Source organism: Erythranthe guttata, chromosome 14 (assembly GCF_056151865.1).
Source record: "Erythranthe guttata isolate IM_541 chromosome 14, IM_541, whole genome shotgun sequence".
Lineage (NCBI taxonomy): Eukaryota > Viridiplantae > Streptophyta > Magnoliopsida > Lamiales > Phrymaceae > Erythranthe > Erythranthe guttata.
In genome coordinates this window covers 22,288,298-22,315,638 of record NC_142546.1, presented here as the reverse complement: position 1 = coordinate 22,315,638, position 27,341 = coordinate 22,288,298, and the positions used below count along the sequence as shown (strand labels likewise).

At 35.1% G+C, this 27,341-nt stretch overlaps 6 protein-coding genes across 13 annotated transcripts in view; 5 read left to right on the top strand and 1 right to left on the bottom strand.

The window, feature by feature from the left end:
- LOC105959103 (DNA ligase 1) overlaps positions 1–27,341 on the bottom strand; it is a 41,384-nt gene that overhangs the window by 12,738 nt on the left and 1,305 nt on the right. For 3 of the 6 annotated variants that reach the window (XR_016029931.1, XR_016029932.1, XM_088814567.1), the window contains exons 2-8: positions 26,934–27,050; positions 26,744–26,845; positions 26,548–26,664; positions 25,981–26,211; positions 25,811–25,905; positions 25,369–25,456; positions 25,147–25,278 (exon numbers count right to left, since the gene is read on the bottom strand). Coding sequence is in view for 2 of the 6 variants with exons in the window: in XM_088814567.1 (XP_088670693.1) it covers positions 25,147–25,278; positions 25,369–25,456; positions 25,811–25,905; positions 25,981–26,211; positions 26,548–26,664; positions 26,744–26,845; positions 26,934–27,050 (882 nt within the window). In the remaining 4 variants the exon portion in view is untranslated. Of the gene's footprint in view, positions 1–22,291; positions 22,483–22,545; positions 22,771–22,974; positions 23,053–23,426; positions 23,505–23,703; positions 23,761–23,862; positions 23,937–24,044; positions 24,117–24,274; positions 24,337–24,424; positions 24,527–24,668; positions 24,782–25,146; positions 25,279–25,368; positions 25,457–25,810; positions 25,906–25,980; positions 26,212–26,547; positions 26,665–26,743; positions 26,846–26,933; positions 27,051–27,341 lie in introns of those variants that run through there. The other 3 variants (XR_016029929.1, XR_016029930.1, XM_088814566.1) reach the window with 3 other exon arrangements.
- On the top strand, positions 566–1,585 carry LOC148765451 (uncharacterized). Its single transcript, XM_088813945.1, has 2 exons — positions 566–1,212; positions 1,322–1,585. Exons 1-2 carry the CDS (start codon positions 616–618, stop codon positions 1,424–1,426), a joined length of 702 nt encoding a protein of 233 aa, XP_088670071.1. The 5' UTR covers positions 566–615; the 3' UTR covers positions 1,427–1,585.
- Positions 2,782–5,469, top strand: LOC148765450 (uncharacterized). 3 transcript variants are annotated; one of them, XM_088814322.1, is made up of 4 exons: positions 2,784–3,457; positions 3,610–3,703; positions 3,753–4,976; positions 5,127–5,469. In XM_088814322.1, the coding sequence occupies exons 3-4, from the start codon at positions 4,374–4,376 to the stop codon at positions 5,235–5,237; spliced, it is 714 nt and encodes a 237-aa protein (XP_088670448.1). In that variant the 5' UTR covers positions 2,784–3,457; positions 3,610–3,703; positions 3,753–4,373; the 3' UTR covers positions 5,238–5,469. The 3 variants fall into 3 exon arrangements, 2 of the variants coding, with proteins under 2 accessions (XP_088670447.1, XP_088670448.1); XM_088814321.1 differs by having other exon boundaries at positions 2,782–3,457; positions 3,610–4,976; XR_016029878.1 differs by having other exon boundaries at positions 2,788–3,457; positions 3,610–4,976.
- On the top strand, positions 7,503–8,338 carry LOC105958708 (uncharacterized). Its single transcript, XM_012982715.2, has 2 exons — positions 7,503–8,144; positions 8,243–8,338. Exons 1-2 carry the CDS (start codon positions 7,548–7,550, stop codon positions 8,336–8,338), a joined length of 693 nt encoding a protein of 230 aa, XP_012838169.2. The 5' UTR covers positions 7,503–7,547.
- On the top strand, positions 14,352–14,815 carry LOC105958707 (uncharacterized). Its single transcript, XM_012982714.2, has 2 exons — positions 14,352–14,561; positions 14,681–14,815. Exons 1-2 carry the CDS (start codon positions 14,352–14,354, stop codon positions 14,813–14,815), a joined length of 345 nt encoding a protein of 114 aa, XP_012838168.2.
- Positions 19,899–21,017, top strand: LOC105958869 (uncharacterized). The gene is made up of 2 exons (XM_012982874.2): positions 19,899–20,083; positions 20,174–21,017. Exons 1-2 carry the CDS (start codon positions 20,030–20,032, stop codon positions 20,855–20,857), a joined length of 738 nt encoding a protein of 245 aa, XP_012838328.2. The 5' UTR covers positions 19,899–20,029; the 3' UTR covers positions 20,858–21,017.

The following is a 27,341-nucleotide window of genomic DNA, read 5'->3' as shown; positions in this document are numbered from 1 at the left end:
CTCTAATTAAGAAGCACAATCTAATTAACGCTTGGAATTAAGCCAATAGGTTTTAGTGACATCTGTGTATCACATCGCATCTGTCTTCTTCAAGGTAAAATGTTAATTCGTTTTTATTACTACCTAATTTTACCATGATTTATTTGCTCAAAAAATTTTAACTCTTATAATTACAATTTAAAATATAAAACCGATAGTGGGTCCCCCGACTTTTAGTAACTCCCTCCTAACTCCTATCTATAACTCCCGAGCGGTTTATGTGCTTTATCTTCTCACTATGCATTTCTATTGGTTATTTACAGTTTGAGTTTCAGTATTACAACATATATAAGTTTTTTAAAGTATTTATGAAAAAAATCTAGAATTGAAATCCGTATCAAGGACGCAATTGTTGTAACACCACGCAAAACAATAAAAAAAAATGGAATGAATATATTTGATTTGATTTGTTTTGGATTGTAATTCCAAATATCGTTTTGGTAAATATCCATTATCATTTTCAGTTTCTCGATCCTTATCTTCTAAAATTCCTAACATTTTAAACCATTTCAAATTTCACAATAAATATATACAAACCCTAGCCTCTCATCTCCAAATCTCGAAAACCTAGCTACCATGGCAGAATCAACACTGAGTTTGAAGCTCTTGATCAACAGCCAAAGCAAGAGAGTCCTCTTCGCCGAGGCCGGAAAAGACTTCGTCGATTTCCTCTTCTACATTCTCTCTTTACCGGTCGGTACAGTCATCAATCTCCTCAAGAAGCAAGAAAACATCGGCTCGTTAGCAAACCTGTACGAGAGCATCGAAAACCTAAACGAGACGTACATACAGCCAAACCAGACAAAAGAGGCTATTCTGAAACCTGTTGCTCCGGTCTCCGGTTCCGATGTCCCTCTGCTTGCGCTAAAAGATGCATCCTCCGAGAGAAAATTCTACAGGTGCAGCGATTGTAGCGACTATGTTTCGGACGACACAAATGCATCCTGTCCATATTGTGGTCTGAAAATGACGACAGCTTTGTCCTACGTGGCACCTCCACAGAGGAATGCTTGTGAAGTTGGATTTGTGAAGGGGGTTATCACTTACATGGTGATGGATGATTTGGTGGTTATACCGTTATCTACTATTTCGAGCATTACTTTGCTGCATAAGTTTCATGTTAAGGAATTGAGTTCTTTGGAGGAAAAAGTCGTAACCTTTGGCATGGATGAGGTATTTACATACGAATTTCCCGACTTTTTTTTTTTCCTTCCGAAGAATCTATTACTTATTTTTGCATTATAATTAATTAATATGGATTATATTTTGGTTTTTGAAATAGGCTGTGAAGTTGTTGAATGCTTCTATGCAGACGAAGAAGGTTCTTACTGAAGTGTTTCTTAACTGTGCAACTCCAAGGGAACCTGATGTAGAGATCATGGATTGAATGCTCTCTCTCTCTCTCTCTCTCTTGGATGAATTTGTGATCGTTTTCATTTGGGATTTGTAATGATTTTTAATTTGTTGGTAGCAGTTCAGTGAAGGCACTTGGTGCATTATTTTAACGAAGTTAGATTGTTCATTGGTTATTAGTTTAATTTATTTTGTGTAAAACCTCTTTAACTCCTGTTTGCTTCAATTCAATCAATGTATGTTAATTATCAATTATTATTGGTAGTTTCTTGGTTGCTATCTTTTATATTACACAATTTTAGATTTAACTAATTAAAAATTTCTAGCGATTCAAACTATTTATCATTTAGTGATATCTTTTGTATTTTTAGTGGCAAAAAATTAATTTTGTTCTTTTCTTATAACGGAATCTCCAAGGTTAGATGCTAACAATCGGAATGATGTATCTATAATAGCTGAGCTGCTGATAAACAGTGCTATATAGCAGCTCAATTTTTACTATCCTGCTTCAGCCATATCATCTATATTTTAGCATTCTATTATATTTTATTACTTTTTACTATTTGATTATAATAGATATTTACAATTAATATATTTAATATCTTATATATAATATGCAAAATAATAGGTATCCATTGGAGCAAGTCTTGTAGGTTTGAGATGGTAAAATATTTATAATTTAGCTTTTGTCTCTCCAAAACCTACAATGTTGGAGATGCTCTAACCCTAGAAAACCCTTAGAAGTACTCACCTCGTACTAGAAACATTTCTATGCGTAGAAAAGTATCTCTATTTTCAAGTAAATTTGCAAAATAATAATAATATTTATATATTGTAAAAAAATAGAACTTAATATGTGAAATAAAATAAGATATATACAAAAAATAAATCCCTCTTGAATATAATAAATAAATAAAATGTTGGACCTTGTAAAATTAATACATTGAAAAATTTAATCAAATTCTTTTTTTTTTTTTTTTTTTTTTTTTTTTTTTTTGGTAATGCAGGAACCCGCAGCCAACCATATAGGTGCACTGGGTAAACCTACACTCTCGTATAATAGCTTGCAAACCATACGAGAGATGTAAACCACACTAGGCTAACCATGTGTGACAAGCTCGACCTAGCGACCGTTGACAAGGGGATTCGAACTTGGGTCAATTGACCCAAGCTCCCTTGCTCCAACCGCTAGGCCACCCTTGCGGGTAATTTAATCAAATTCTTGGCCCTTGAAAAGATCGGTCCATTTTTGGGACCTACAAAAATATTATTCATTTACGCAATAAAAAATTATTATTATTATTATTATAAAAAATAATAATAAGTGGGCCCTTTCTCTGCTCGGCCCTGGGCAGCTTATATATACCCTAAACTAGTCTCTCATCAACCAAATTCTCTGATCAACATTTTAATTCTCAAAATCCCCAAATTGAGGAAAGAAAACCTAAAAATGGCGCCGGCAGCCGAATCGAAAGTAATCAGCTTGAAACTGTTGATCGACACCAAAGGCAAAAGAGTCCTCTACGCAGAAGCCGGAAAAGATTTCGTCGATTTCCTGTTTCAGTCACTCTCTCTGCCGGTGGGCACCGTCGTCAGTCTCCCCAAACCCCAAGTAAACGCCGGCTCATTTGCGAACCTGTACGACAGCATGAAGAATCTCAACGAATCTTACCTTCTCAAATCGAAGCAGACGAAAGATCCCCTTTTGAAGCCGATGCTCCACTCTCTCTCCGCGAGTCAGGGTTTTAATCCTCTGCACCCCGCCAACAATGCACCCGCTGCGACAAAATGCTACGCGTGCAATTACTGTCAACAACAGGCTTCTCTTGAACCAAACACAACTTGTCCGAGGTGCAATTATAAAATGGGGCAAGTTCTATCTTTTGTGGGTGTTTCTGTTTCTGAAGAAGTCGGATTTGTTAAGGATATGGTTCCTTACATGGTGATGGATGACTTGGCTGTCACGCCATTGTCGACTATGTCGAGCTTCGCTCTTCTGCATAAACTTGATGTCAAGGATATGAGTGTAGTTGAGGAAAAAGTGGTCAATTTTGGCAAGGATGAGGTATTTTTAATTATACCAAAGAATCTTTCGTTTTTTTGATAATAGCAAAGAATCTTTCAAAGTATGTATATTTATGTTTATATGTATATATACTATGTAGGGCACTAATTACTGTGTGTGTGTGTGTGTGTTTTTTTTTTTTTTTTTGATAGGCTGTGAAGCTGTTGAGTGCTTCTTTATATACAAATAATGTTCTTACCGATGTGTTCCTCAATTGCACAAGTAGTAATTCAAAGAAACGTGCATGTAAGAGAGAAACTTAACCGTGGTTAATTAAATTGATACAAAGCAGCAGAAAATGGATGAAGGATCAAGAACTCACAAATGTGAGCAGAGGTGGGTTTAATTTGGCAAAGGTCCTTCAAAAAATTTGATTTCATTATTTTTGGTATTAGTTGGAGTTTTTTTTTTTTTTTTTTTTTAATTAGTTTTTACAGATTTAATAGATTTTTTTAGTCTTTGCTTAAGTGTATATAAGTAATTCTAACATTTTAGTTTAATTAAAATTATTTAGAGGATTTTATTTCTATTTTCTTGAGGATTATGGATTTGTTAATTTCTTGATTGTTATCTTTTTTAGATTCCTGAAATATAGAAGCAACTATTTCAATTTAAGGGAATAATATATATATTACGTGTTGTGTGTTGTTTTTCTGAGATTCAAATTGCATCAAAATAAAAATAATTTAGGGTCTTTTTTTTTTAATTAGTGGCAAAAATACTTGTCCTTTTCTTGTAACCCTAGGAAAACCCTTCATGTAGAAGTACTCCTCTCCTATAAATAATCTAATAGACACAATTCCTACTTGCGCACGTGTGTCTTGATTCCCCTTTGTCCAAACCATCTATATATACACCCTTACCCTCTTCGCCCTATCTTCCTCTGTAAATCACAATCACAAAAGAAAACCTAAACATGGCCGCAGCAGCCGTACCGAAATCGATGAGCTTGAAACTGCTGATCGACACACAAGGCAAAAGGGTCCTCTACGCGGAAGTCAACAAAGGCTTCGTCGATTTCCTGTTTCATATACTCTCTCTGCCCGTGGGCACTCTTGTTAGTCTTTTGAAAAGTCAGGGTAACATCGGCTCATTAGCAAACCTATACAACAGCATCGAAAATCTTAACGATTCTTACATACTATCAAAGCAAACGAAGAATACCCTTTTGAAACCAAAGCCCCTCTCTCTCGCCGCTGGTCCGAATGTTCCTCACCATAATCCATATGCTGCTAGAAACATCTACACCTGCTCGTGTAATTATAACTCGTATGCTTCTGTAGACCTGAAAACAGTTTGTCCGATCTGCAAGAAAGAAATGGTCAAACTCATAACTTTTGTGGGTCCTAGTTCGTGTGGTGAAGTTGGATTTGTCAAGGATATGGTTACTTACATGGTGATGGATGATTTGTCTGTCACGCCGTTGTCTACGATGTCGAGCTTCGCTTTGCTCCTTAAACTTGATGTTAAGGATATGAGTGCCGTGGAGGAGAAGGTGGTCAATTTTGGCATGGATGAGGTATATTTAATTTATATTACGACTAGATTATATTATTCGGTCTTATTTTCCTTCCAAATTAAGAATATCTTTGACTGCTAATTTATATGTCCTATGTAGGCCACTAATTACTGTGCGCGTGTGTGTATTTGTTTTCATTTTTTTACACAGGCTGTGAAGCTGTTGAATGCTTCTTTGCATACTCACAATGTTCTTACCGATGTCTTCCTCAATTGCACAACTAGTACTTCAAAGAAACGTGCATGTAAGAGTGAAACTTAACGGTGGTAAGGTGATCGAGCCGATTGATCAGGATTAAGGATGATCAAGAACTCGAAGACTGGTTTCGGCAAAGGTCCTTCAAGAAGTTTGGTTTCGTCGTTTTTGGTATTAGTTATAGACTTCTTTAGCTTAATTAGTTTTTACACTTTTAATGGATTTTGATCTTCTATTACTAGTGTAAGTGGCTCTTACATTTTTGTTTAATAAAATTATTTGGAGGGTTTTATTTCTATTTTCTTGAGGATTTTGGGCTTATTGTTCTTGGAATTGATCTAATATTTACATCTCCAAACACTTTCCTCTCTCATTGAAGACAAGATGTCGTCTGAATCAGATACCATGTTGATGGCCTTCATATACACAAATCGTTGAATATATTTATATTTTGAAACAAAAAATTAGATTTTGTTATTAATGACGAAAATTTCAACTTCTTTATGCGTCATGGGCCTCATGGCACCTTATGGGTCATTTTATAATTTCAAAAAAATAAAAAACATGTTTGAATAGAAGATTTCTTACTTCCCTAATTTATTACATGATTCATTGATCAATTACGTTGATAATAATATTAATTTTGAATATATTTGTATGGAAATATAAAGAGAAAAATTATATAAGCTATGGGTGATTTAAAAAATGTTGGGGGAGTCAAGTCACCCCTAACTCTATGTTGGCTTCACCACTAGCTAAAAATAATAGTTCGTTAGAATCATATCGGAATCATGGTAGTTAATCTCGCGATATACCGCGATATATATCGCGATACGGTATGGTTCCAATCAAAACGATACAACTCGGGTTATGTATCGCTTATTGATAAATACCGTTAAATATCGCGAGATATCGTATCGTATCGTTGTATCACGATACGATACGATATTTACGATATTTAAAAAAATGAAAAAAACGAAGAAAAAAAAACAAGAAATGCAGTCAACTGCTCTGAAAAACGGTTTAGAATAGATTTCTTTAATATCCCAACCCTAATTCACATTTTTCTCTTCATTTTCTTCACCAATCCTCACAATATTACAACCCTAATTCAATTGCTATAGATTCTTGCGATTCAAGACCAATTCGAGGCGTTTTTTTGCTGGATTTTGCGATTGATGATGATGAATGCAATTGCTTAAAATTGGTAGATGAGGAGTGACACTGATATTCAAAATTATGGGATATCGAATATTTTAGAAATTAGGTATTCGGATTTGAACTTAGGGAGAATTTGGCTAAGCTTATTTACATCTGATAAACTGTTTTAAGAGCTGATAAGTTGTTACGTCTTACTTTTAAAATTATTTCAAGTGTTGGGATAGTGATCTTACAAGTTATTTTACTCATTATAAGATCTTAAATAAATAGGTGGGGTAAAGGTATTTAAAAAAATAAAAAAATCTTATTTGCGCTCCAGTAGCATATAATATTTTGATTTTTTAAGATCTTTTGAAAAAAATTACCTAACACACTGGAATAGCTCTTACACATCTTATAAGTTCGTTTTAAAATCTTATAAGCCTAGCCAAACACCCTCTTAGATGATGCTATTTGATGAACATATATGTTTTTTGTTATATTTTATAGTATGATGTTGAAACTTGAATTTATACCTATTTTGAAATAAGTAGTTATATTAAATTTTACATATTTATAATATGTTTATAATGTAGATATATATTTTTTACTATTTTAATAGTTGGTTAAATATCTTACGATACGATACGATAACGATACGATACGAGACGTGGAGCAAAACGATACGAGATATTTTTACGATCCGATAACCATGATCGAAATAACGTATACAATGTATTATCCCATTAGAGTTTCTAACTATGTTTCAGGGGGTGAGTGTAATTATCAATACGACAGGGACTTTAAAATTATTTAAACATACCTCAGGAGTGTGGGCGTAATTTACCCTTTAATATTTATACGTTTTCCCCGGCCCGTTCCCCCAAGTTTTCGTATCCTCATTTTTCGGACATGCCAGTTTTTCGTGCTCATTTTCCGTATCTCTATTTCCGTGTCCGTGCTACATAGATATTATTTTGAAACCAAGAATCTGGTTTCTACTAGATCTGGACTTTTCTAAAATTAATACATACATGTTACATTGAATAATTTTAAGCAATTTTTTAGCCCTTGATAATATTGGGCCAGTTTTAGGACCTAGAAAATAATAAAATATTACCCATACACGATAAAATAGAAAAAACAAACTGGGCTATAATTATAAACCCTAAATTAACTGAGCCAATATTTTCTTCTCATAATCCCCAAAATCAAGAAATTAACGAAACCCTAACAATGGCCGCAGAACCCAAAACGATGACGTTGAAGCTGTTGATAGACACCAACGGCAAAAGAGTCCTCTTCGCCGAAGCAGATAAGAATTTCGTCGATTTCCTGTTTCAGATTCTCTCACTCCCTGTAGCCACACTCGTCAGTCTTCTCAGAAACCAAGTAGACATGGGCTCACTACCAAATCTATACGACGGCATCAAGAATCTCAACAATTCTTACATGCAGTCACACGAGAAGAAGTTATCCCTTTTGAAACCGGTGCCCCTCTTCATCGTGCCAGGTTCGATTGTTCCCCGCCGCGACGACGAAGCAAGAAAACCCTACGTATGCGAATCATGTTACCTATACGCCTCTGTAGAGCCGGGCACGTTTTGTCCCGACTGCAAGGTGGAAATGGAGCAGATGACGATATCTTACGTGGGCCCCCCTCCGCCGCCTGATGAAACTGGGTTCGTTAAGGATATGGTGACTTACATGGTGATGGATGACTTGGTTGTCGCGCCGTTGTCGACTACGTCGAGCTTCGCTTTGCTCCATAAATTTGATCTTACGGATATCAGTGCCGTGGAGGAAAAAGTTGTCGAGTTTGGCTTGGATGAGGTATTTACTTACAGCTTAGCTACATTTTCTTACAAAGAATCTTTTAATTACTACTAAGCCACTACGTGTTTCTGTGTGTGTGTGTGTGTGTTTTGCAGGCTGTGAAGCTGTTGAGTGCTTCCTTGCGTACTAATAATGTTCTTACCAGTGTCTTCCTTAATTGCACAAGTACTACTTCTAGAACGTGCATGTAAGAGAGAAACTTAACCGTGGTTAGGTGGGCAAAATGGTAATTTCATTAGCGAATGGAGAGATTAAGGATCAAGAACTCACAGATGTGATCAAAAAGTTTGGTTTTTCATCCTTTTTTCTGGTCATAGTTGGACTTCTCTTTTTAGTTAGGTTTTACAGTTTTAGTAGAATTTTTGATCTTTTCTTACTAGTGTTAATTAGTAAGTAATTCTAACATTTTCTAGTTTAATAAACTTATTTAGAGGATCTTATTTCTAATTTTCTGGAGGATTAACTGTTTATTGTTCTTGGAATTAATTCATTGATGAAATAAATAAATAAATAAAAACCCTAAACCCATGATTGTTGGTATATATTTCCTGTGAGCTAACAATAGCTCACTGACTGATGCCACTAGATGCTCTTCCCCTAGAAAATCTACTTCAACCAAAATGCGACTACGCGTAAATTTTTCCGCCAAAAATTATCGTCCGTGATAACTCCCGTCGTCATCGAATTTCCTTGTCCTTGAGATGAATTTATCGCAAGTGATAATTCTTCGTCATTGAATTTCCTTGCCCTTGAGATGATTTTTTTTTCATCGCCAAGTCGATCGAATGTGGCAATTAGGGTTTTGTGGGGCCCTCAGACTAGAGATACACATGTAGTAGTGACACACTTCTCCGACATGGACTAATTGATGCTAGCCATGATCTGTGTGAAGTGGATATATAGCTTTTCTTTGGTCCGGAACACCTCAAACTGCAAACATTAATTAATTAATTTGTTTATTTTCGTGAGAGACAAAAAGTCCATATGATTTATTTTTAAAATCCAGGACCGGACCGGCTCTGCTTATTATATTGGGTAAATTCCGGCCACCCCTTGAGGTTAAATCTAATTATGAAAAAAAAATCTCTCATGTTTAATTGGGTAATTACAACCACCCCTTAACAACGGAATCTTCTTACACATTCATCATTGTGGTGTCAAATTTAGTAGAATATTTTATACTATGTGGAATATTCTCCAGTTTTTACCTGTTTTACCCAATTCGAGCTCCACATTTTGAAACAAGATGATCATAAGATGTATTTTTTCGCTTGTAAATATCAAATTGTGGTGCATCAGAAATTGTATTTTCGCATAAAACAAGAAACAAGTACAAACTAGAGAATATTTCACTTGGAAACAAGATGATCATAAGATGTGTTTTTTCGCTTGTAAATATCAAATTGTGGTGCATCAGAAATTGTATTTTCGCATAAAACAAGAAACAAGTACAAACTAGAGAATATTTCACTTGGAAACAAGATGATCATAAGATGTGTTTTTTCGCTTGTAAATATCAAATTGTGGTGCATCAGAAATTGTATTTTCGCATAAAACAATAAACAAGTACAAACTAGAGAATATTTCACGGCAACTAGAAGATTATGTTGAATTTAATACCATAAGGGTGAGATTTTTTTTCATAGTTTAACATTATCTCACGAGGATTGCCGTATAATGTACCCTATTATATATTATTATATATGAAGAAAAAAAACGATAGGTTATTTATGTCCAAATAAAGAAGGAAATGTTTAGGGTAAAAGGAAATCTTTAAATCCTTGTATAGTATGAAATAATTAATTTATTTATGGGGATCACTATTTCAAATCCCAACTTTTGCTTACTTGAATACCAAAAAAATAAAAAATAAATAATTAATTGTAAATTACTTTAATACCCTTAATGAAATTAAAACCAAAAAAAATATTACAAATATTATTTTTCTTTCTTAAATACCAAATAATCAAAAACTCAAAAAAACCATTTCCCTCCTTACTCACAAACCCCTCACCTCCTCCATCTCCTTCTTCTCCCTCCCCAAAAACCCTTCTAAAAATCTTCCTCACAACAAACCCTTCTAAAAAATCTCGCACAAACCCTTCTAAAAAATTTCAAAACTAAAGAAATTAAAACCTCACAAAACTTATAAAATTGAGTTATAAGACAATAATATGGTAGTATATATGAAAGAAGAACACATTAAGGTAAGTATCGATGTCTTTTTTGAGCTTCGAAGTCGATTTTGAAGTTTTTTTTTGAAACCCGCCGGCAATTTTCGACACATACAGGTCGATTTTTTGGTCAATTTTCGACACCAACGTGTCGGAAAAAAAAAAAAAACAAAACAAATTTCGACACATACCTGTCGAAAATTCTCCAAATTTCGACAGGTATGTGTCGAAAAAACACTGTTGGTAAAAAAAAAAAATTTTTTTTTTTTTTTTTTTTTTACCAATAGTGTTTTTCGACACATACCTGTCGAAATTGGGAGAATTTTCGACAGGTATGTGTCGATTTTTTTTTTTTCGACACGTTGGTGTCGAAAATTGACAAAAAAATCGACCTGTATGTGTCGAAAATTGCCGACGGGTTTCAAAAAAAAAACTTTAAAATCGACTTCGAAGCTCAAAAAAGACATCGATACTTACCTTAATGGCTTCTCTTTCCACATATACTACCATATTATTGTCTTATAACTCCATTTTATAAGTTTTGTGAGGTTTTGATTTTTTGAATTTGGAGATGTTTTGGAGGATTTAAGAAGATGAAAAAGATAGGGTTTAATTGGGTTGTCGCGGCAGTTACGAGCACGTACACGGTGGCGTTCGGCGGCGGCGGCGTCGGCGGCGGCGGCGGTGAGGGTTGGAGAGGAGAAGAAATGGTGGAGGTTTTTTTTTTACAACAAAGGGTTTTTTTTCTTTTTTTTTATTTGGTTTTTGAATAGGTAATTTCTAATAAAATTTGATATAATTGATATTTTGTATGAAAGGGTGTTTTTGTAATTTTCTTTTTATTTTGGTATTAAAGTAAGAAAAAACTGATAAATATGTACTCAATTTTGGTTTTAAACTTGGTAGTATTCAAGTAAGCAAAAGTTAGTATTTGAAATAGTTGCCCCTTTATTTATGTTACCAAGTTTTAGATTTGTAAATCTAATTCAATTTTTAGAATGATGAAAACAATGGCAAGAATATATATGTATTGTCTTTAATTTTTTTCTTGTAGCCCTAGAAAACCCTAGTTGTCTAGCTATTTGTAAGACTCGCCTCTTCTTCAAAGACATTGTCATAAACCCTAAATCTCGGTACTGAAGTTAAAAAAAAAAAAAAAAAAAAAAAAAACTAACCATGCTCGGCGAGGCAGGTCAAACCCAAGTGAGGATGAACTTGAAACTGTTGATAGACACAGAAAGCAAAAGAGTCCTATTCGCCGAAGCGGGCAAAGATTTTGTCGATTTCCTCTTCAAGATACAAACCCTACCGGTCGGTACAGTAGTTGTTAGTCTCCTGCAGAAAAAAACAAGCAAGGGTAGGCTCATTAACAAACCTGTATGAAAGCATTGAAAATCTCAAAAAATACATGCAATGGAACGGGTCGAAGGATGCCCTTTTGAAACCGGCCCCTCTTTCTCTAGTCGCCACCCGTAATAATGCTGAAGCATCAAAAATATTCTACAAGTGCTCCACGTGTCCCCCCTTATATGTTTCTGATTCCCCAGACATACATTGTCCAAATTGCTATCGTCGAATGACGTCAAGTGTGACTTACGTGGTGAATTACATGGTGAATTACATGGTGATGGATGATTTGGTCGTCATGCCTTTGTCCACTATTTCAAGCATCACTTTTCTTAATAAGCTCGACGTTAAGAATTTCAGTACCGTACGGGAAAAACGCGTCGATTTTGGCATGGATGAGGTGTATATATATATAAATATATGTATATATTATATTGCTAGTTCTTTCAATGATGAATCTTTGAACTTATACTAATTTATATATATATATTTTTCTTTTTTTCTCTTTTTCTCTTTACACGGGCTGTGAAGCTGTTGAGTGCTTCTTTGCATACTAATAATGTTCTTACTGATGTCTTCCTCAATGGCACAACTAGTACTTCAAAGAAAGGTAACACACAGGCGATCTAGGGAAAATTAATCGATGCGAAGTATACGTAGCAGGATCGTTATTCGGCTGTTAAGTGGAACTTTGGTCTTCTTTTACTAGTTTAAATAAGTATGTTATAGTTAGAATTATATGGAATATTCTCTAGTTTTTCTCTGTTAAGGGACTAATATATTTTTTTTTTCTCTGTTTCACGCTTTCATGTGCTCAATCTTAGGTTATTAAGATTATTTTGAAGGGTAAATTACTGTCAACCCTCTGAGGTAAGGCCAAATTACGAAAAAAAATCATTTATGTTTGGGTAATTATAATCGCACCTCAACGATAAATTTTGTTATTACACGTTCACCCTTGTGGTGCCAAATTTAATGGAACCTTTTAGATTATGTAAAATATTCTCCAGTTTGTACTAATTTTACCCCATCCGGGCTCCACATTTTGAAATTTGAAACAAGATGATCATAAGATATGTCTCTTGGTTTGTAATATCAGATTGCGTTGCAACAGAAACTGCATTTTTGCACTAAGCGAGAGAAACATTCCATGAAATTTAAATTGTAAAATATTAGTTGGATAAAAACTGATATAATTTTGAAAAAAAATGCAAAATAAAGAAATACACAATATTTATAAAATTAAAAACAAATATGTTATGGAACTGCACATACTTTAACCAAAATAAAATAATTAAAAATATGCTTTTCTAATTGCTAAAAGAACCCTGAGGGTATTTATGTCAACTTCTGGTTGGTGAATGGATAATAATCTCTGAAATAAATAGATAGCATCCAAAGTCACGACCAGATTGGAACTGTTGATTGACACCAACGGCAAACTTCCTGTTTCAGATACTCTTTCTGCCGTTAGCCACAGTCGTCAGTCTTCTGCGTAAACAAGACACCTTCGGCTCGCTATCGAACCTGTACGAAGGCATGGAGAATCTTAACGATTCTTACATGCAATATAACGGGACCAAAGATTCCATTCTGATACTAGCGCCCGTTGTTAACGTTTCCTATGCTGTGCGTCGGTAGCATTATCTACAAGTGCTCCGTGTGTTCGAGTTTTGCTTCTAAAGACCCGAACGCGACTTGTCTAAAATGGTAATTTTATTAGCGAATTGAAGAGATTAAGGATCAATTATACTCACAGATGCAAAGTGTGTTGTTTTTCATCTTTTTTTTCTGTTAATAGTCGTTGGACTTTTCTCTTTACTAGATGGAATGAAATGTTCTCTATTGGGGAGGGGGGTGGGGTTTGTAGTTACTCAAACAGGAAGATTTTTTCTCGTAATTTGACTTTACCTTAGCAGGATGGTTCTAATTTACCCTATTATATTATATATGGAAAAAGACGATAGGTTAATTATGTCCAAATAAAGAAGGAAATATTTAGGGTAAAAAGAAATCTTTAAATCCTAGTATAGTATAAACAAATTAATTTATTTATGTTACCAAGTTTTTTGTCTTTTTTTCTTGTAACCCTAGAAAACCCTAGTTGTTTCTTTGTAAGACTCCATCTCAACCAGTAACTCTTTACCTTAGTTGTCCACACACAGACGTACTTATTAATTCCTTAAAACTGGCCTCCTCTTCAAAGACATTGTCATAATCATCCCTAAATCTCGGTACTCAAGTTAAAGAAAAACTAACCATGGTCGGCGAGGCAGAAACCGAAGTAGTGATGAGGTTGAAACTGTTGATAGACACAGAAAGCAAAAGAGTCCTATTCGCGGAAGCAGGCAAAGATTTCGTCGATTTCCTCTTCAAGATACAAACCCTACCGGTCGGTGCAGTAGTTCTTAGTCTCCTTCAGAAAAAACAAGCAAGGATAGGCTCATTAACAAACCTGTACGAAAGCATTGAAAATCTCAACAACTCTTACATGCAATCGAACGAGACGAAGGATGCCCTTTTGAAACCGGACGACCCTCTTTCTCTAGTCGCCGGTCCAACTCCGGGCCCTCCTCGGGCCGCCACCCTTGCATCAAAATTATTCTACAAGTGCTCCACGTGTCCCCCCGTGTATGTTTCTGATTCCCCAGACATATATTGCCCAGGGTGCCGCTATAGTAAAATGACGTCAAGTATGATTTACGTGGCTCCTCCGTTCTATGACGACGACCAAGGAATCGGATTCGTCAAGGATATGGTGACTTACATGGTGATGGATGATTTGGTCGTCACGCCTTTGTCCACTATCTCGAGCATCTCTTTTCTTAATAAGCTCGACGTTAAGGATTTCAGTTCCGTACAGGAAAAACGCGTCAATTTTGGCATGGATGAGGTATGTATATTGTATATATTATATTGCTAGTTCTTTCAATTAAGAATCTTTGAACTACTGACTTATATATACTATGTATGTGTGTATTTCTTTTTTTTCCTTTTTTTCTTTTTACACAGGCTGTGAAGCTGTTGAGTGCTTCTTTGCATACTAATAATGTTCTTACTGATGTCTTCCTCAATTGCACAACTACTAATTCGAACAAACGTAATCGATGCGAAGTATACGTAGCCGGAGCGTTATCCGGCTGTTAAGCGGAACTTTGGGCTTCTTTCACTAGTTTAAATAAGTATGTTAGAGTTAGAATTATAACATTTTGATTTTTTTGGAATTAATTCTTTTATTGGAATCAAGAATCTGGATTCTACGGCTAATAGACTTTTTTTTTTCTCAGTGTTTCACGCTTTCATGTGCTCAATAGTAGGTAATTAAGATTATTTAAAGGTTAAATTACGGTCGACCATATGAGATAAGGTAAAATTACGAAAAAATCATTCATGTTTGGGTAATTACAACCACCCATCAACTATAAATTTTCTTACACGTTCACACTTACGGTGTCAAATTTAATGGAATCATCTAAATTATGTAGAATATTTTCTAGTTTGTAAAACATATGTATTTTAAAATATATTAAAAAAGGAGAAAAGGATTGCAAAATATTTGGATAATAATTGGGATATAATAATCAACTAAGTTTAAGCAAAATAAAATAATTAAAATATGCTTTTCTAATTTCTAAAAGAAACCTGAGGGTATTTATGTCATTTTCTTGTTGGTCCATGGATAGTCATTAAGTCAGTTCGTGTGCAGTGAACTTCTTTGCTGTTTAATATTTCAGAGGATCTTTCAGCAATATAATTCCGTATTTCACAAGGTACTAATTGTAATTTATCTATTTAGTTTATTTTGTCCAAACTTTATATGGTATATATATTTAAAAAATTACAAACATGCCATTAGGGTTTCTTAGATAACCTCACTTTCATAGGGTTTCTTAGATAGCCTAACTTTTATATATATAAAGATAATCTCTCAAATAGATAGCTACGTACGTGCATTAATAACTCATAACAGAAAACCCTAAACCTAATTACCATGGCCGCAGCAGCAGCAGCAGAAGAAGAATCCAAAGCGACGACCAGATTGAAACTGTTGATTGACACCAAAGGCAAGAGAGTGCTGTACGCAGAAGCCGGCAAAGAATTCGCAGACTTCCTGTTTCAGATTCTCTCTCTGCCGTTAGCCACAATCGTAAGTCTTCTGCGAAAACGAGACACCTTCGGCTCGCTAACGAACCTGTACGAAAGCATGGAGAATCTTAACGATTCCTACATGCAATATACCGGGACCAAAGATTCTACTCTGAAACCAGTGCCCCCCGTTAACGTTCCTCTGCTTGGCGTCGGTAACAAAATCTCCAAGTGCTCCGTAGGTTCGAGTTTTGCTTCAAAAGACCGGAACGCAACTTGTCCGAGCTGCAAGAAGAAACTTTTCTTGTGTTGCAAGTATAAAGAGATGCGCAATGCAGGATTAATTTTCAAGGATATGGTTACTTACATGGTGATGGATGATTTGACCGTTACGCCCTTGTCTACGATGTCTAGCATTGCGTTGCTCCGTAAACATCATATTAACCAATTTAGTGATCAATTGGAGGAAAAGATTGTTGATATTGGCATGGATGAGGTATTTTATTTATTTTTTATATTTTTTTCAAGAATGATCTTCTACTTACTAATTTTTATTTTCTGCTTCATAGGCTTTGAAGCTGTTGAATGCTACTTTGCGGACTAAGAAGGTTCTTACCGATGTCTTCCTCGAGAACTCGTGTTCGGTGAAACGAGAGGTAGATATAATATAGATCAATGCGTAACATATAATAATACTCGTTTGGGTCATTAATTGGCTGCATGCGCGCTATGGGAGATGTAGAAATATAGAAGAAAAATTGTGCAGATTTAATATTTTGGATGAAATTTTGAGTTTGCGAGACGACCTTACTTATGTCGAAAGTTCGTCTTTTGTGGTTTTTGGTTCTAATTAGAGCCCTATTAGCTTTTCATTATTAAAGTGTTCTTTCTTAGAATATATAGTAACATAATTAGAATTAATTTTTTAACTTTTTTTTGCCACTATGGTAAAATTTTCATGTTTTTTTCTATTTTATTAAGGGGCTCTTTGAGAAAACCCCCTCACTACTTTTTTTAATTGAGGGAGGGAGGCCCAAAATATAAAAGTCCACACCCATTTTCAGCTATTATATTTTCCAGCTTTACCCCCGCCCGCCACCTCATCACTAGGTCAGCGCTCTAGGATTTTTTCTTTTTTTTTCTTTTCCGTTTTTTTAATCGACTACGAAGCATAGTCGATTAGTTTTAATTCGACTATGCTTCATAGTCGATTAAGGAAAATCTTTAATTTTTTAATTTTTTTTTGTTTCTAATTTTGTTTTTAAATTTTTTTTGGTTTTTTTAATTTTTTTCTCTATCAGGTTTATTAATGCATAGTCGATTAAAATTTTAGCTATTAAAAATAACAAATCATAATTAAAAAAAAATGCAAAATCAACTATATTTAAAAAAAATATACAAACATTGCAATTGATTTATACATTGGAATCAATAAACAAAAAAAAAAAAAAAAAAAAAAAATTTAACAACTGGAGTTGGTTAACCTTAATCGACTACTGAACATAGTCGATTAAGCCTTAATCGACTATTGAACATAGTCGATTAAACACACGTAGTCGATTAAGGCCCTGCCTGCGCGAATTTCTTTTTCTGCGCGAATTCAGCAAACCCATCGGAATCTTCCACCCAAAACCGCCGCCGCCAGCAGACCCATCGCATTCCTCCACCCAAAAACGCCGCCACCAACAAACTCATAGCAATCCTCCACTCAAAACCGCTGCCACAACCATCATTACCATCACTCATGAACAGAGAAATTTGAACCGGCACCGCCCTCGCCGCCACCATGTACCAGGCCACCGGCGAAGCCACCGGATCCGCAGGCTTCGTTAACATCACAGATCTGAAGGGCGGCAAGGTCGGTTTCTCCCCGCAGGACAGCGGCGGCGGCGTTTCAGCCACTTTCGTCAAAACCGTCGAAGCCATTCCTTACAACATCTCCGTAATTCAGATCTCGTCCATCCTGCCTTCTCCCGAAGCCGAGGCGCCGGCTCCGGGGCTGAGCCAGACGAACACCACGGCTCTGATGTCGGCTCACGGCTGCAAAGTGTTCGCCGAGACGCTACTGGCTAATCCGGGCGAACAGACGTTCGAGACCAACGTGGAGAGCGGGCTGACGATTTTCTGCCCCGGCGACGACGCTAGGTGAATTTGAGAAAGAGAAATTAGGGTTTCAAAATAGTATATTGACAATTAAGGGTAGATTTGGAATTATAAAAATAATATTTGGTGGAATACTAACCAAGGGGGTTTTCTCAAATTATTTTTGGGAGGGGGTTTTCTTAACTACATTTACTAGATGAGGGGGGTCTTGCTAATAATCCCTTTTATTAAAGAGGGTTTTCATTTAATTGAAATAAGCAATTTTATGCATTTGCAAAAAAATATTTCATTTTGGATCGGATGACCAACTTGGGCTATAATGGGACCTTTGTACTCTACAAATGTTTTTTCGGGCTTTTAATGATTTTACAATTTCATTTTGGGTTCATTTGCAATTGGGCTTACGGCCCATAATGGGAAAATTTTGTAGATGCTACACCTGATGAAATATATTGGGTGATTCTGAACCATTGATGTACACATAATAACACACGCACCCATGTATATATATGTTAGTGACTAGTTATTTATATAGATTTAAGGTTCAAAACAGTCCGGTGTAACATCTCATAGACCAGTCATTAATATCTCAGAAATTATTTAAATTCATGCATTTTTCTTTTTCTCAAGTCTAAAAAATGCCATTTTCGTTGACAATTAGTTCTATTTAAATTCATGTTGTGATATTGTGATACTGCCTTAAAGCAAAAGTCAATCCATACACACACATTGGACTTTACGACTGTCTCACTTACTTTATAGTAAAATTAGGTGGGAATTTCTCGAGCCCATTTCTGATTATATATTATTGTGCTCGATTTAATTGTAATTAAATAAATAATCAAAAAGTTTCTTGAAGTTCTACACTAGAGTTGATAATCCTAACTAATGTTTGGTTAGGTTCTGTGGGAGCCCTAATCCCCATTACGGCTCCATTTAACTATATGATATAATTGGGATTAGTTGTCTACGACATTCCTCCAAAGAGTGATTAGAGATAACCAATCTCATGATTAGTGCACACTAATCTCAAGGTAAAAATGGTCAAGTTAAGTCTTTTATTTTTGTATTTTTTAACTCGGTAACTAGTCAAGCTTAGTTTACTTCAAATTAAATAGGAAATGACTCCATTTGTTCTAAATTAAGTAATTAACTGTCATTTTTGTAAAATATTTTTATTTCATATTATTTGTTACTTTAGATTTTTACTGGATTAAATTCATTTTTTTCCTATTTTAACATTAGTAACTAGTAATTCACTCCAAGTATAAAACTCTTAGGGGCTTCTTTGCAAAATTCTGAAATAATTAGGTGTTACTTTGCCAAAGTGTCTTAACCCAGGGAGATGGATGTAATTTTTACAAACTACTGCGCAGAAAGTTATTCATCTATAATCTATAATCTATAAAGGTAGATAAGCATTTTTCTGTTGGATAAGCATTTGTTGTAATTTGTATTTTGTCCATCTAGTTTAATATAATAATCATGACAAAACAACTACAAAAGCTTCAAGAAATAGATTCTAACCTTTGATTAGTTAATAAATTTAATACAATTATGCATTCATCACTTCAATAATATGGCATTGTGACACGAGCATAACTAAAGTATAGGCCCGAAATCAAATAATTGTTAATCAACATTCGACGGTCGGTCATTGAAATGCTACATCCGGCATTGGTGTGTTTAATTATGTGCAGATCAGCGACTAATAACCAGTCGAGTGTATTTTCAAGCAATCGCATAAAAAAATAGGAATGCATAAAATTGGAAAATGGGATATTACAAATGCCATGAGCGAATCAGAGTTTGTCTTTACTCCCGCATTTTTCGCTGATATGTAAAAGATCACCAAAACTCGGACTCACTCAGACTCAGAAAACTCTTTTCAGTATTTGAGTCAGATTTAGAATTTGATATATGTATGTATCTATCACACAATAAGTCTTGTGTTTAGCAGTGACCCTCTTGTCTTTTTCTCATTTAGTCCAACCCCACCCCTAATTTTTTTTTAAAATAAATCAAATTAATTAATTAAAGGGGCACATTGTTTTGGGAGTAAAGAAAAACAGTAGCAAAAGTTTGGTCCATATAAGGAGCAGAGAAACCACTGACTCATTCCCTCTGAGTCACCTTTTTCAATCTTGTAATAAGAAAGGGGAGCGAGCTAGCATGGATAATCAGACAAGCCTTCTTCTTAATTGGACTTATTCCCACCAAGATAAGGTAACATTTTTTTTTTATCTGGGTTTTGGTTTTCTTGATTGATTAATGAGTAATCTGTGTTTAATTAATTAATTAATTGTTTAAAAACAGAGTATGGATGAAGAACTGAGGCAGACGCTTCTGCTAACAATGGAGCTCGAAGAAACGAGAGTGAAGGCACAAGATGAACTCAAATTGAGAGACGAGCAAATTACTCAGCTCCAGCAGCTTCTCAGCTTAGCTATTCAAGAGAGGAATGAAGCTCAAGAAAAGTGCCAAAAAGTGCTTTTCGAAAAGCTACTTCTCCAAAAGCAGCTTCAGCAGCAGCAGAGAACTCCCAATTCTGGGGTTTCAACCATTGAAGACGACGATCCCAGAAGAGGGATTGACTTATCTTCCTCAGATTGTGAAGAAAGCATTGTTTCGTCACCACCCCACCACCACCACCTTCCGCCGCCGCCGCCGGAGTTGCCTGTAGTGATGGACAGGCCGCTGCCGGAGAAGGGTAAGTTTCTGCAAGCGGTCATGAAAGCAGGGCCGCTTCTGCAGACACTCCTCCTCGCCGGCCCGTTGCCGCAGTGGCGCCACCCTCCACCGCCGCTCGACCCATATCAGATTCCGCCGCCGCCGCTGCTCATTGCACCACCACCGCCGCCACCTCTTCTGCACACCCACCACCCCATCAACCAAGACCCAAACAATTGCGGTAGAATAAATAACAGGAAAAGGGATCTTTTCGAAAGATCCGATTCCTCCATCGATCAGTCCAAACACCGAAAGATTCTTCTCCGATGAACATCATGCTTTTTGGCAATGCGTTCATCGTAATTATTCAGCTTCTGCAATTAATTAACAAAAGGCGGGAACTGCAGATTTTTGTACAGTGCTTTTGATTTTATTATTGGAAGAGTAAAGATCCAATCTTTTGACCAAATTCAGGCAGTTTCTTACTTTATTAATGGCTTCCTTCCTTTTTTACTTTCTCTCTCTACCAGGTGATCAATCACCATTTTTAAAGGGATACATTTTCCTTCTTTTATTTTATATATATATATATATATATATATATATATATATATATATATATATATATATATATATATATATATACATGAAACATGAAATCTTCAATGGTAGTATAGGCAACTTTGTGATCTGTGATAACTGTGTGTGTGTGTGTGGGGGGGGGGGGGGGGGGGGGGGGGCAAGAAGCAGCAGAAGGTGTGAACGGGCCGGGCCGGGCCGGGTCGACTGGGTACCCACAAATCAGAATTGGGATCTCTTAATTGAGACCCGTTTGTCTAATTATTATTTTTAAGTTGTAATGATGCCTCTTTAATCATTTGTTTTTTTGTTACACTAGTTTTACTTTCTTATCTACTATCTGCCCCACTATTTTTTTATTACCCTATTTCATTCTTTAATTATTGCTATTATGATCTTTCAACCTAAGCAAAAAGATTGAGTTTCAAATAACACTAAAAGTTTATGCTTACACTCGGTGTAATAAAACTCAAATCAATCATAAATCAAATACAATTATGCTCTGATTTCTTTATCACTTTGTAGAGGTTGGCGTACTGTTTCGAAACAGGTTGTTCGTAAAGATCTACCCCGTGCATTTCACACATGGAATAAACCATCGGCTTACGTCGTAAAATCTAAATTACAAAATGCACGAGTGAAGCTTTCAAGAGAGAGAGATCTTACATAGCAAAGATTGGTTAGAATTTAGGAGTAAAAAGACTTTTGTTAGAATTAAGGGGACCAAGACAAAGAAAAAAATATTTATGCTGGTCCACACGGCAAAATCAACATGCCCCCACCACCTACCAAATTATCTTTTTTCCAGTTTCTATCAACATATTTTCTTTCTTTTCCTTTTCCTTTTTCTTTATTTATTCATTATTTATTATTTTTATTTTTTGAAGAAGAAGCTATCAACATACTGTCAACATCTAATTTTATTCAGGCACATGGCTCCTTGGCCAAATTTCTCTAAACTTTGTCAACACAAACTTACTCACAAATGCATTTTCCATGAATAACTGTGATCCATCGACCGTATATACAGCTATATATACACCCACCGCACATCTCGTTGTGCTATTTTTCTCATCTTTTCCATTGACAAAAAAATGTTCAAAATGTAGTCGAGTACAGGCATGCATGAAAGTATATTCTGCATAATATTTTCTTTGTGAAGGAAAATTCCGTACAGTAGGAAAATTGACAGCCAAATGAACGGAAATCATTTGGGTAAATACATTTGATTAGAGAAATCTTCGTTCGTTTTCAAGACAATTCACATTAAATTTAACTACAGATTATGTCTCGCAATAATTGATAGTCTTACCAGTCTAACACCTGAATCTGCCTGCAAGAATCACCGTGTCTGCCAATCAATCCAAATTGCTATCCTATCAGATCAGACAAACGATGAAAAGCATAATCAGGGCAAGGAAAAACTCCAAAAACCCCTATGAGAAAAAATAAAGAATAATATTAACTTTGTTTAGGTCAAGATCGAAACATATTCCGAAAAGAAGCAACTTACTTAAGTGAGCAACAATCAATAGATATGTACAAGTGAATAGATTCCAAAGATAAGCAGAAAGAGAGGTATTCTCTTGTTGATATCAATCATCCTCGTTTTGATCTTCATTGTCTCTTTGATTGTGACTTTGCGCTTTGTACATATCCGCAACCTGAATTTATCAAAGAATCGCTCCAATTAAATAATGTCAAACAACTTCAAAAAAAAAAGTATATATATATATATATATATATATATATATATATATATATATATATATATATATATATATATATATATATATATATATATATATATATATATATATATATATATATATATATATAAACAGATTGGACGAGAGTGATTAGTTTACCATATCAGATGTAGAGGCCTGCTCGGGATTCTTATCTTCACGAACACGAAGTAGTCGTGGAAATCGCAGTGAAATTCCCTTTGTAAAGATAGAACAAACAAGATGAAAATGTTAGGTATTTATGAGACTCCTAAACTCAGAGATTGATTTATCCCCAACTTTATCGAGTATTACGACCATACCACATTAAACGAAACAGAAACCCTCATTTAAAAGAAATTCGCTTGTTTGGACTGGATTTGCGGAGGTTAAGGGAGGAAATAAATTCAGAGTATGAAAAGCATCTATATGTGGAATGAATTCAACAAATTATTAAAAATTATTAACTTCCAAAGGGCCCATTGCCTCAGTCCAAGTTCACTCGAGACTAGATTTCCGACACAAATATAATCGTTATCACCACACTAAAAGTGAATAAGCATGTTTGTACTCTTAAGAGAATTAAGTAGTACCTTGTTAGGATCCACAATACCAATAGCAGCACGGTGAACAGGGCTAATCGTAAGATCAGCAGCTTTGACCTCCCAGACCTAAAAGACAATACGACAAACATGAGTAGGATGGTTAGATATTAATACACATCAACTGATGGAATTATACATACGACCTTTTCTAGAGAAAAATAACAAGTTACAAAAAATGTACTGTAAAAAGAAAACGAACAATAAACAAAAACGCCGGAAACCAAATCTAGAAACCATCTATAAATAAAAGATGAAGATATGCTACCTCGGTTGGTTCAAACCATACATCTGGACTGGTTGTCTCAGCGTACCTGTAATATGACTGGACACAGCATGTATGATAAAGAAATGTGAAGATCGAGAATTCCATAGGAAAACACACATTCCAAAAAAAAAAAAAGAAAAAAAAAGATTTTAATCCAACCTTTGGCTTGGGAATAACTTTAGAGCGAAGACTGGTGGAACGTTCTTCAAGCATTACTTCAGAAAATCCAGTTCCTAATAAAAACCAAAAGTTCCCACATTGCTTAAAATACATAAAAATATGAATATGTAAACGAGTTTTTTACAGGGGAATCGCAACTTATATCAAGGAGTAAACTTTACCAATTTTACATATGCTCTGAAATTCCTCTTTATCGCTATCATAACAAGCAAGCAGAAAGGTACCATAAACACCTACAGACAGTAAACAAAATCGCAACTTGAGTTTGGACAGTTACACAAAGAGAAAGCCTCAACCTTAAACAAGTGTCGGTAATTACAAGCAACAGAAACCATCGACACTGCTCTGTCACATATCAATAATCTGAATAAAACATTAGTTAATGACTCACCAGTTCGTTTCCCCTTGCCATGAAACGCGGCAATCGGAACCAAATCTAGTGAATCGCCAATACTGCATATAATAAAACATTAGTACAACCTTGCATTGAGCTGAAGCAATATTTATTACTATAAACCAGTTATGGAGGTTAAGGGATTACCTTTCCATATAATCCTTTTTCAATTTGAGCCAGTTATTGGACCGTTTTGAAGGCTCGTAAGTTGCATCTTTGTTCAATGTTTTGATGATCAACCCCTCAGAGCTGGTAAACAGAAAGCAAACGAGTTAATAAAGAATATGAAAATTCTTTACATGACTTAGCAGCTTTCTCGACTGAGTCATTAAGTTAAAAAAAATCAACAAATTTAGTAGATCAGGTAAAGCTTGAAAGTAAGTCTTATTACCTAGAATTAACAGCATCTTCAAGAAATTTCTGTATTTCCTCAAGATCCTTTGACGTTAGAGCAGTGGCAAACTGGAAAAAACCTTGTTCTTCTTGAAACGACTTGTAAAGATGCTGCACACATAGAATTGAGAGGAGAGTAAATATAATCATATGCCAAGCGAAAGATAAATGAGGTACTCGACGACAGTTCAAATTTGCAGTAAAATAATAATTAAGACAGACAGATGCAGAATTTATTGGCACTCAACTTAATTATCCATTCATGAAAGACAACATTCAAAGTCCGAACTATACTCTGAAAAAACTAATTTTATCACACGGAAAGCACCAAAACTATGACAAGCATAAATAATTGTTCATCAACTACATAACAGGGAAAAAAATTTGTTTACAGACACAGAAGCTTCATCCAGTAAAATTAACGAGGAAACGTAGATGATGGAGACTAAGATAATCAAGGCATAAGGATATCTTACTTCTCTACGATCACTAAGCTGCTCTTGCATGAGTTCTTGGCCGTTAAGATAAAGTATATCGAAAGCAAATATGCAAACATTGACTTTGATATCAGTCATCACCACATTTTTCCGAGCACGTGTACTGAGAATCTGACCAAGACAGAAATAGAAAGGGAAATGAATGGACATAATATGATTCTAATTTAAGTTAAAAAAATACATTATCGAAAGATTTTTCACCTGGAAAGGTTGGATTTTCTGCTTCTCACGATCATATGCAACAATTTCACAGTCAAGAACAAATGATTTTACAGACGGCTGTTTTAATCTGCACTTGGATAGTGACTATTAGTAACTGACAAAATTAATATATCTCAGTCCGTAGACCTCAAAAACGTTCAAGGAAATTGACAACAAATGGAAGAAATCTCTTAGAAGTTACCATTCTTACAGATTAAATAAAACGAATATTAAACAACCTTACATTGCCAATAGATTATTAACAATCTACGACATACTAAAGTAGCTTCTAAATTACATTGCCAATACATTGCATCAGTATTTTAGGAATAAAACTCCACACAAATAGGATAAAAATACCAATTCTAACACAATGATAGCTAACACATGCTTTTCAGTTTATCAAACTTTTTTTTATGACTCTTTAAGTTTTTAAAGATACCTTGTGACAGCAACAACAACATCAGGAAACTTTCCAGTATTACGCTCCGCGTTTCTACTGTAAATCTCCACCGAGCCATTCTCCATATAGTGTATCTACATATGAAAGTTCACAATTATAGCATAAAATCACTCAGTAGCTTCAGCATTTTGTTTAATTAGATATTTTACCTGAGCTCGTTCTCCATCGTACTTGTATTCACAGGTGTACTCTGTATCGTTAAACTTGTCCACAATTTCTTGTACTCCTTTGGTAGGTTTAGCTAACATTGGTCCGATAGGAATACCAGGAGAAAAGCTACATGTTTTTGGGAGATTCCAAACGCCACCAGAAAGAAGAGCCGGAATTATTTGATCATAGACTGGAATTACAGAATACACTTGTTTGACAATTTTCGAAGCCTGCGAAAGTTGAAGTATAAAGATTAAGCCCAAGTAAGAACTATACTAACGATGGTTGTAAGAATATATATAACATGTCAACTTCAATACGACGTAAGGAACATGGAATAGATATATCTGAAGATCCAATATATCAATACGATTTGCTGCACTTTTCGTATATTAACACAACCATGGTAGAACAGACAAAGAAGCTCGGACTAGACATCCAGCCAGGTCAACAAACAAGTACATTGAAAAGTAGCACATCTTTAGAAAGCTAAATTTCGATCCAGTAAATTAAAGCAAATTTTGACTCAAATTAAGGTACTCAGATACTTAGATAGAATGACTTACTTCTTCTAGAGGATTATCAACCTTCGACCGAGGAGATGAAGGCTTCTCAGAATATACAGCCGCATGCCCAAGTGCTGTCAAGAGAGTTTGTTCTGCCAAACCAATACGTAATTTTGTCTGCATATATTGTACAAACCAAGTTTATAATATGTGAAATGGATCAAATGGAAAGTCACAAAACTTAAATATAATTGACCTGGAGCAAACGAATCAGATACTGAGGTTCGCAATCAGTTGCTGCAACTAGTAGTGCCTTTATGTGATTCTTTTTTTTCTCTTGACTATCTTTGCCCGATTCCTGTGAGAAAGCTCACACAAAAGATAAATTGAAATAAAGAGAAAAGAAATTAAAACTTAATAAAATAGTCATGATGATAATTGAGTACCTTAGCAATAATCCGAAATGTATCAAAGACTTTGATAACAGTTAACGCTTCTGGTTTACGCATCAAAGGCTGCGATGACCGACTGGCTTTTGCCACAAGGCCCAAATCTCCAAGCTCCTGCAACGAGGAAACATTAAAACAAGGAAATCTAATAAATCCGTAATCAAAGGAAAGGGAAATAATTCGGAAGATGGAAAGATTCGCGATAGTTTAATGGTATATAACCATAATAACTAGATCAGATAAATAAATAAAAATAACAGGTAATACAAAATGGCATGCTATCTTCGAGAGGAAGTACATGCCACGACATAGACGATGCTCAGCATGAAAAATGCTCTTAAACAATCAGATTCATGTATTTTATTTTGCAAAAATCGTTTTGTTTCAACAATGATATTTCCTATG

Excerpts from the sequence above, each read along its gene's own strand:
- LOC148765450 (XM_088814321.1), top strand. The coding sequence starts at position 4,374 with ATGGCCGCAGCAGCCGTACCGAAATCGATGAGCTTGAAACTGCTGATC. Across the intron at positions 4,977-5,126 it reads TCAATTTTGGCATGGATGAG|GCTGTGAAGCTGTTGAATGC; the intron begins GTATATTTAATT and ends TTTTTTACACAG.
- LOC105958708 (XM_012982715.2), top strand. The coding sequence starts at position 7,548 with ATGGCCGCAGAACCCAAAACGATGACGTTGAAGCTGTTGATAGACACC. Across the intron at positions 8,145-8,242 it reads TCGAGTTTGGCTTGGATGAG|GCTGTGAAGCTGTTGAGTGC; the intron begins GTATTTACTTAC and ends TGTGTTTTGCAG.
- LOC105958707 (XM_012982714.2), top strand. The coding sequence starts at position 14,352 with ATGACGTCAAGTATGATTTACGTGGCTCCTCCGTTCTATGACGACGAC. Across the intron at positions 14,562-14,680 it reads TCAATTTTGGCATGGATGAG|GCTGTGAAGCTGTTGAGTGC; the intron begins GTATGTATATTG and ends CTTTTTACACAG.
- LOC105958869 (XM_012982874.2), top strand. The coding sequence starts at position 20,030 with ATGGATAATCAGACAAGCCTTCTTCTTAATTGGACTTATTCCCACCAA. Across the intron at positions 20,084-20,173 it reads CTTATTCCCACCAAGATAAG|AGTATGGATGAAGAACTGAG; the intron begins GTAACATTTTTT and ends GTTTAAAAACAG.
- LOC148765451 (XM_088813945.1), top strand. The coding sequence starts at position 616 with ATGGCAGAATCAACACTGAGTTTGAAGCTCTTGATCAACAGCCAAAGC. Across the intron at positions 1,213-1,321 it reads TAACCTTTGGCATGGATGAG|GCTGTGAAGTTGTTGAATGC; the intron begins GTATTTACATAC and ends TTTTTGAAATAG.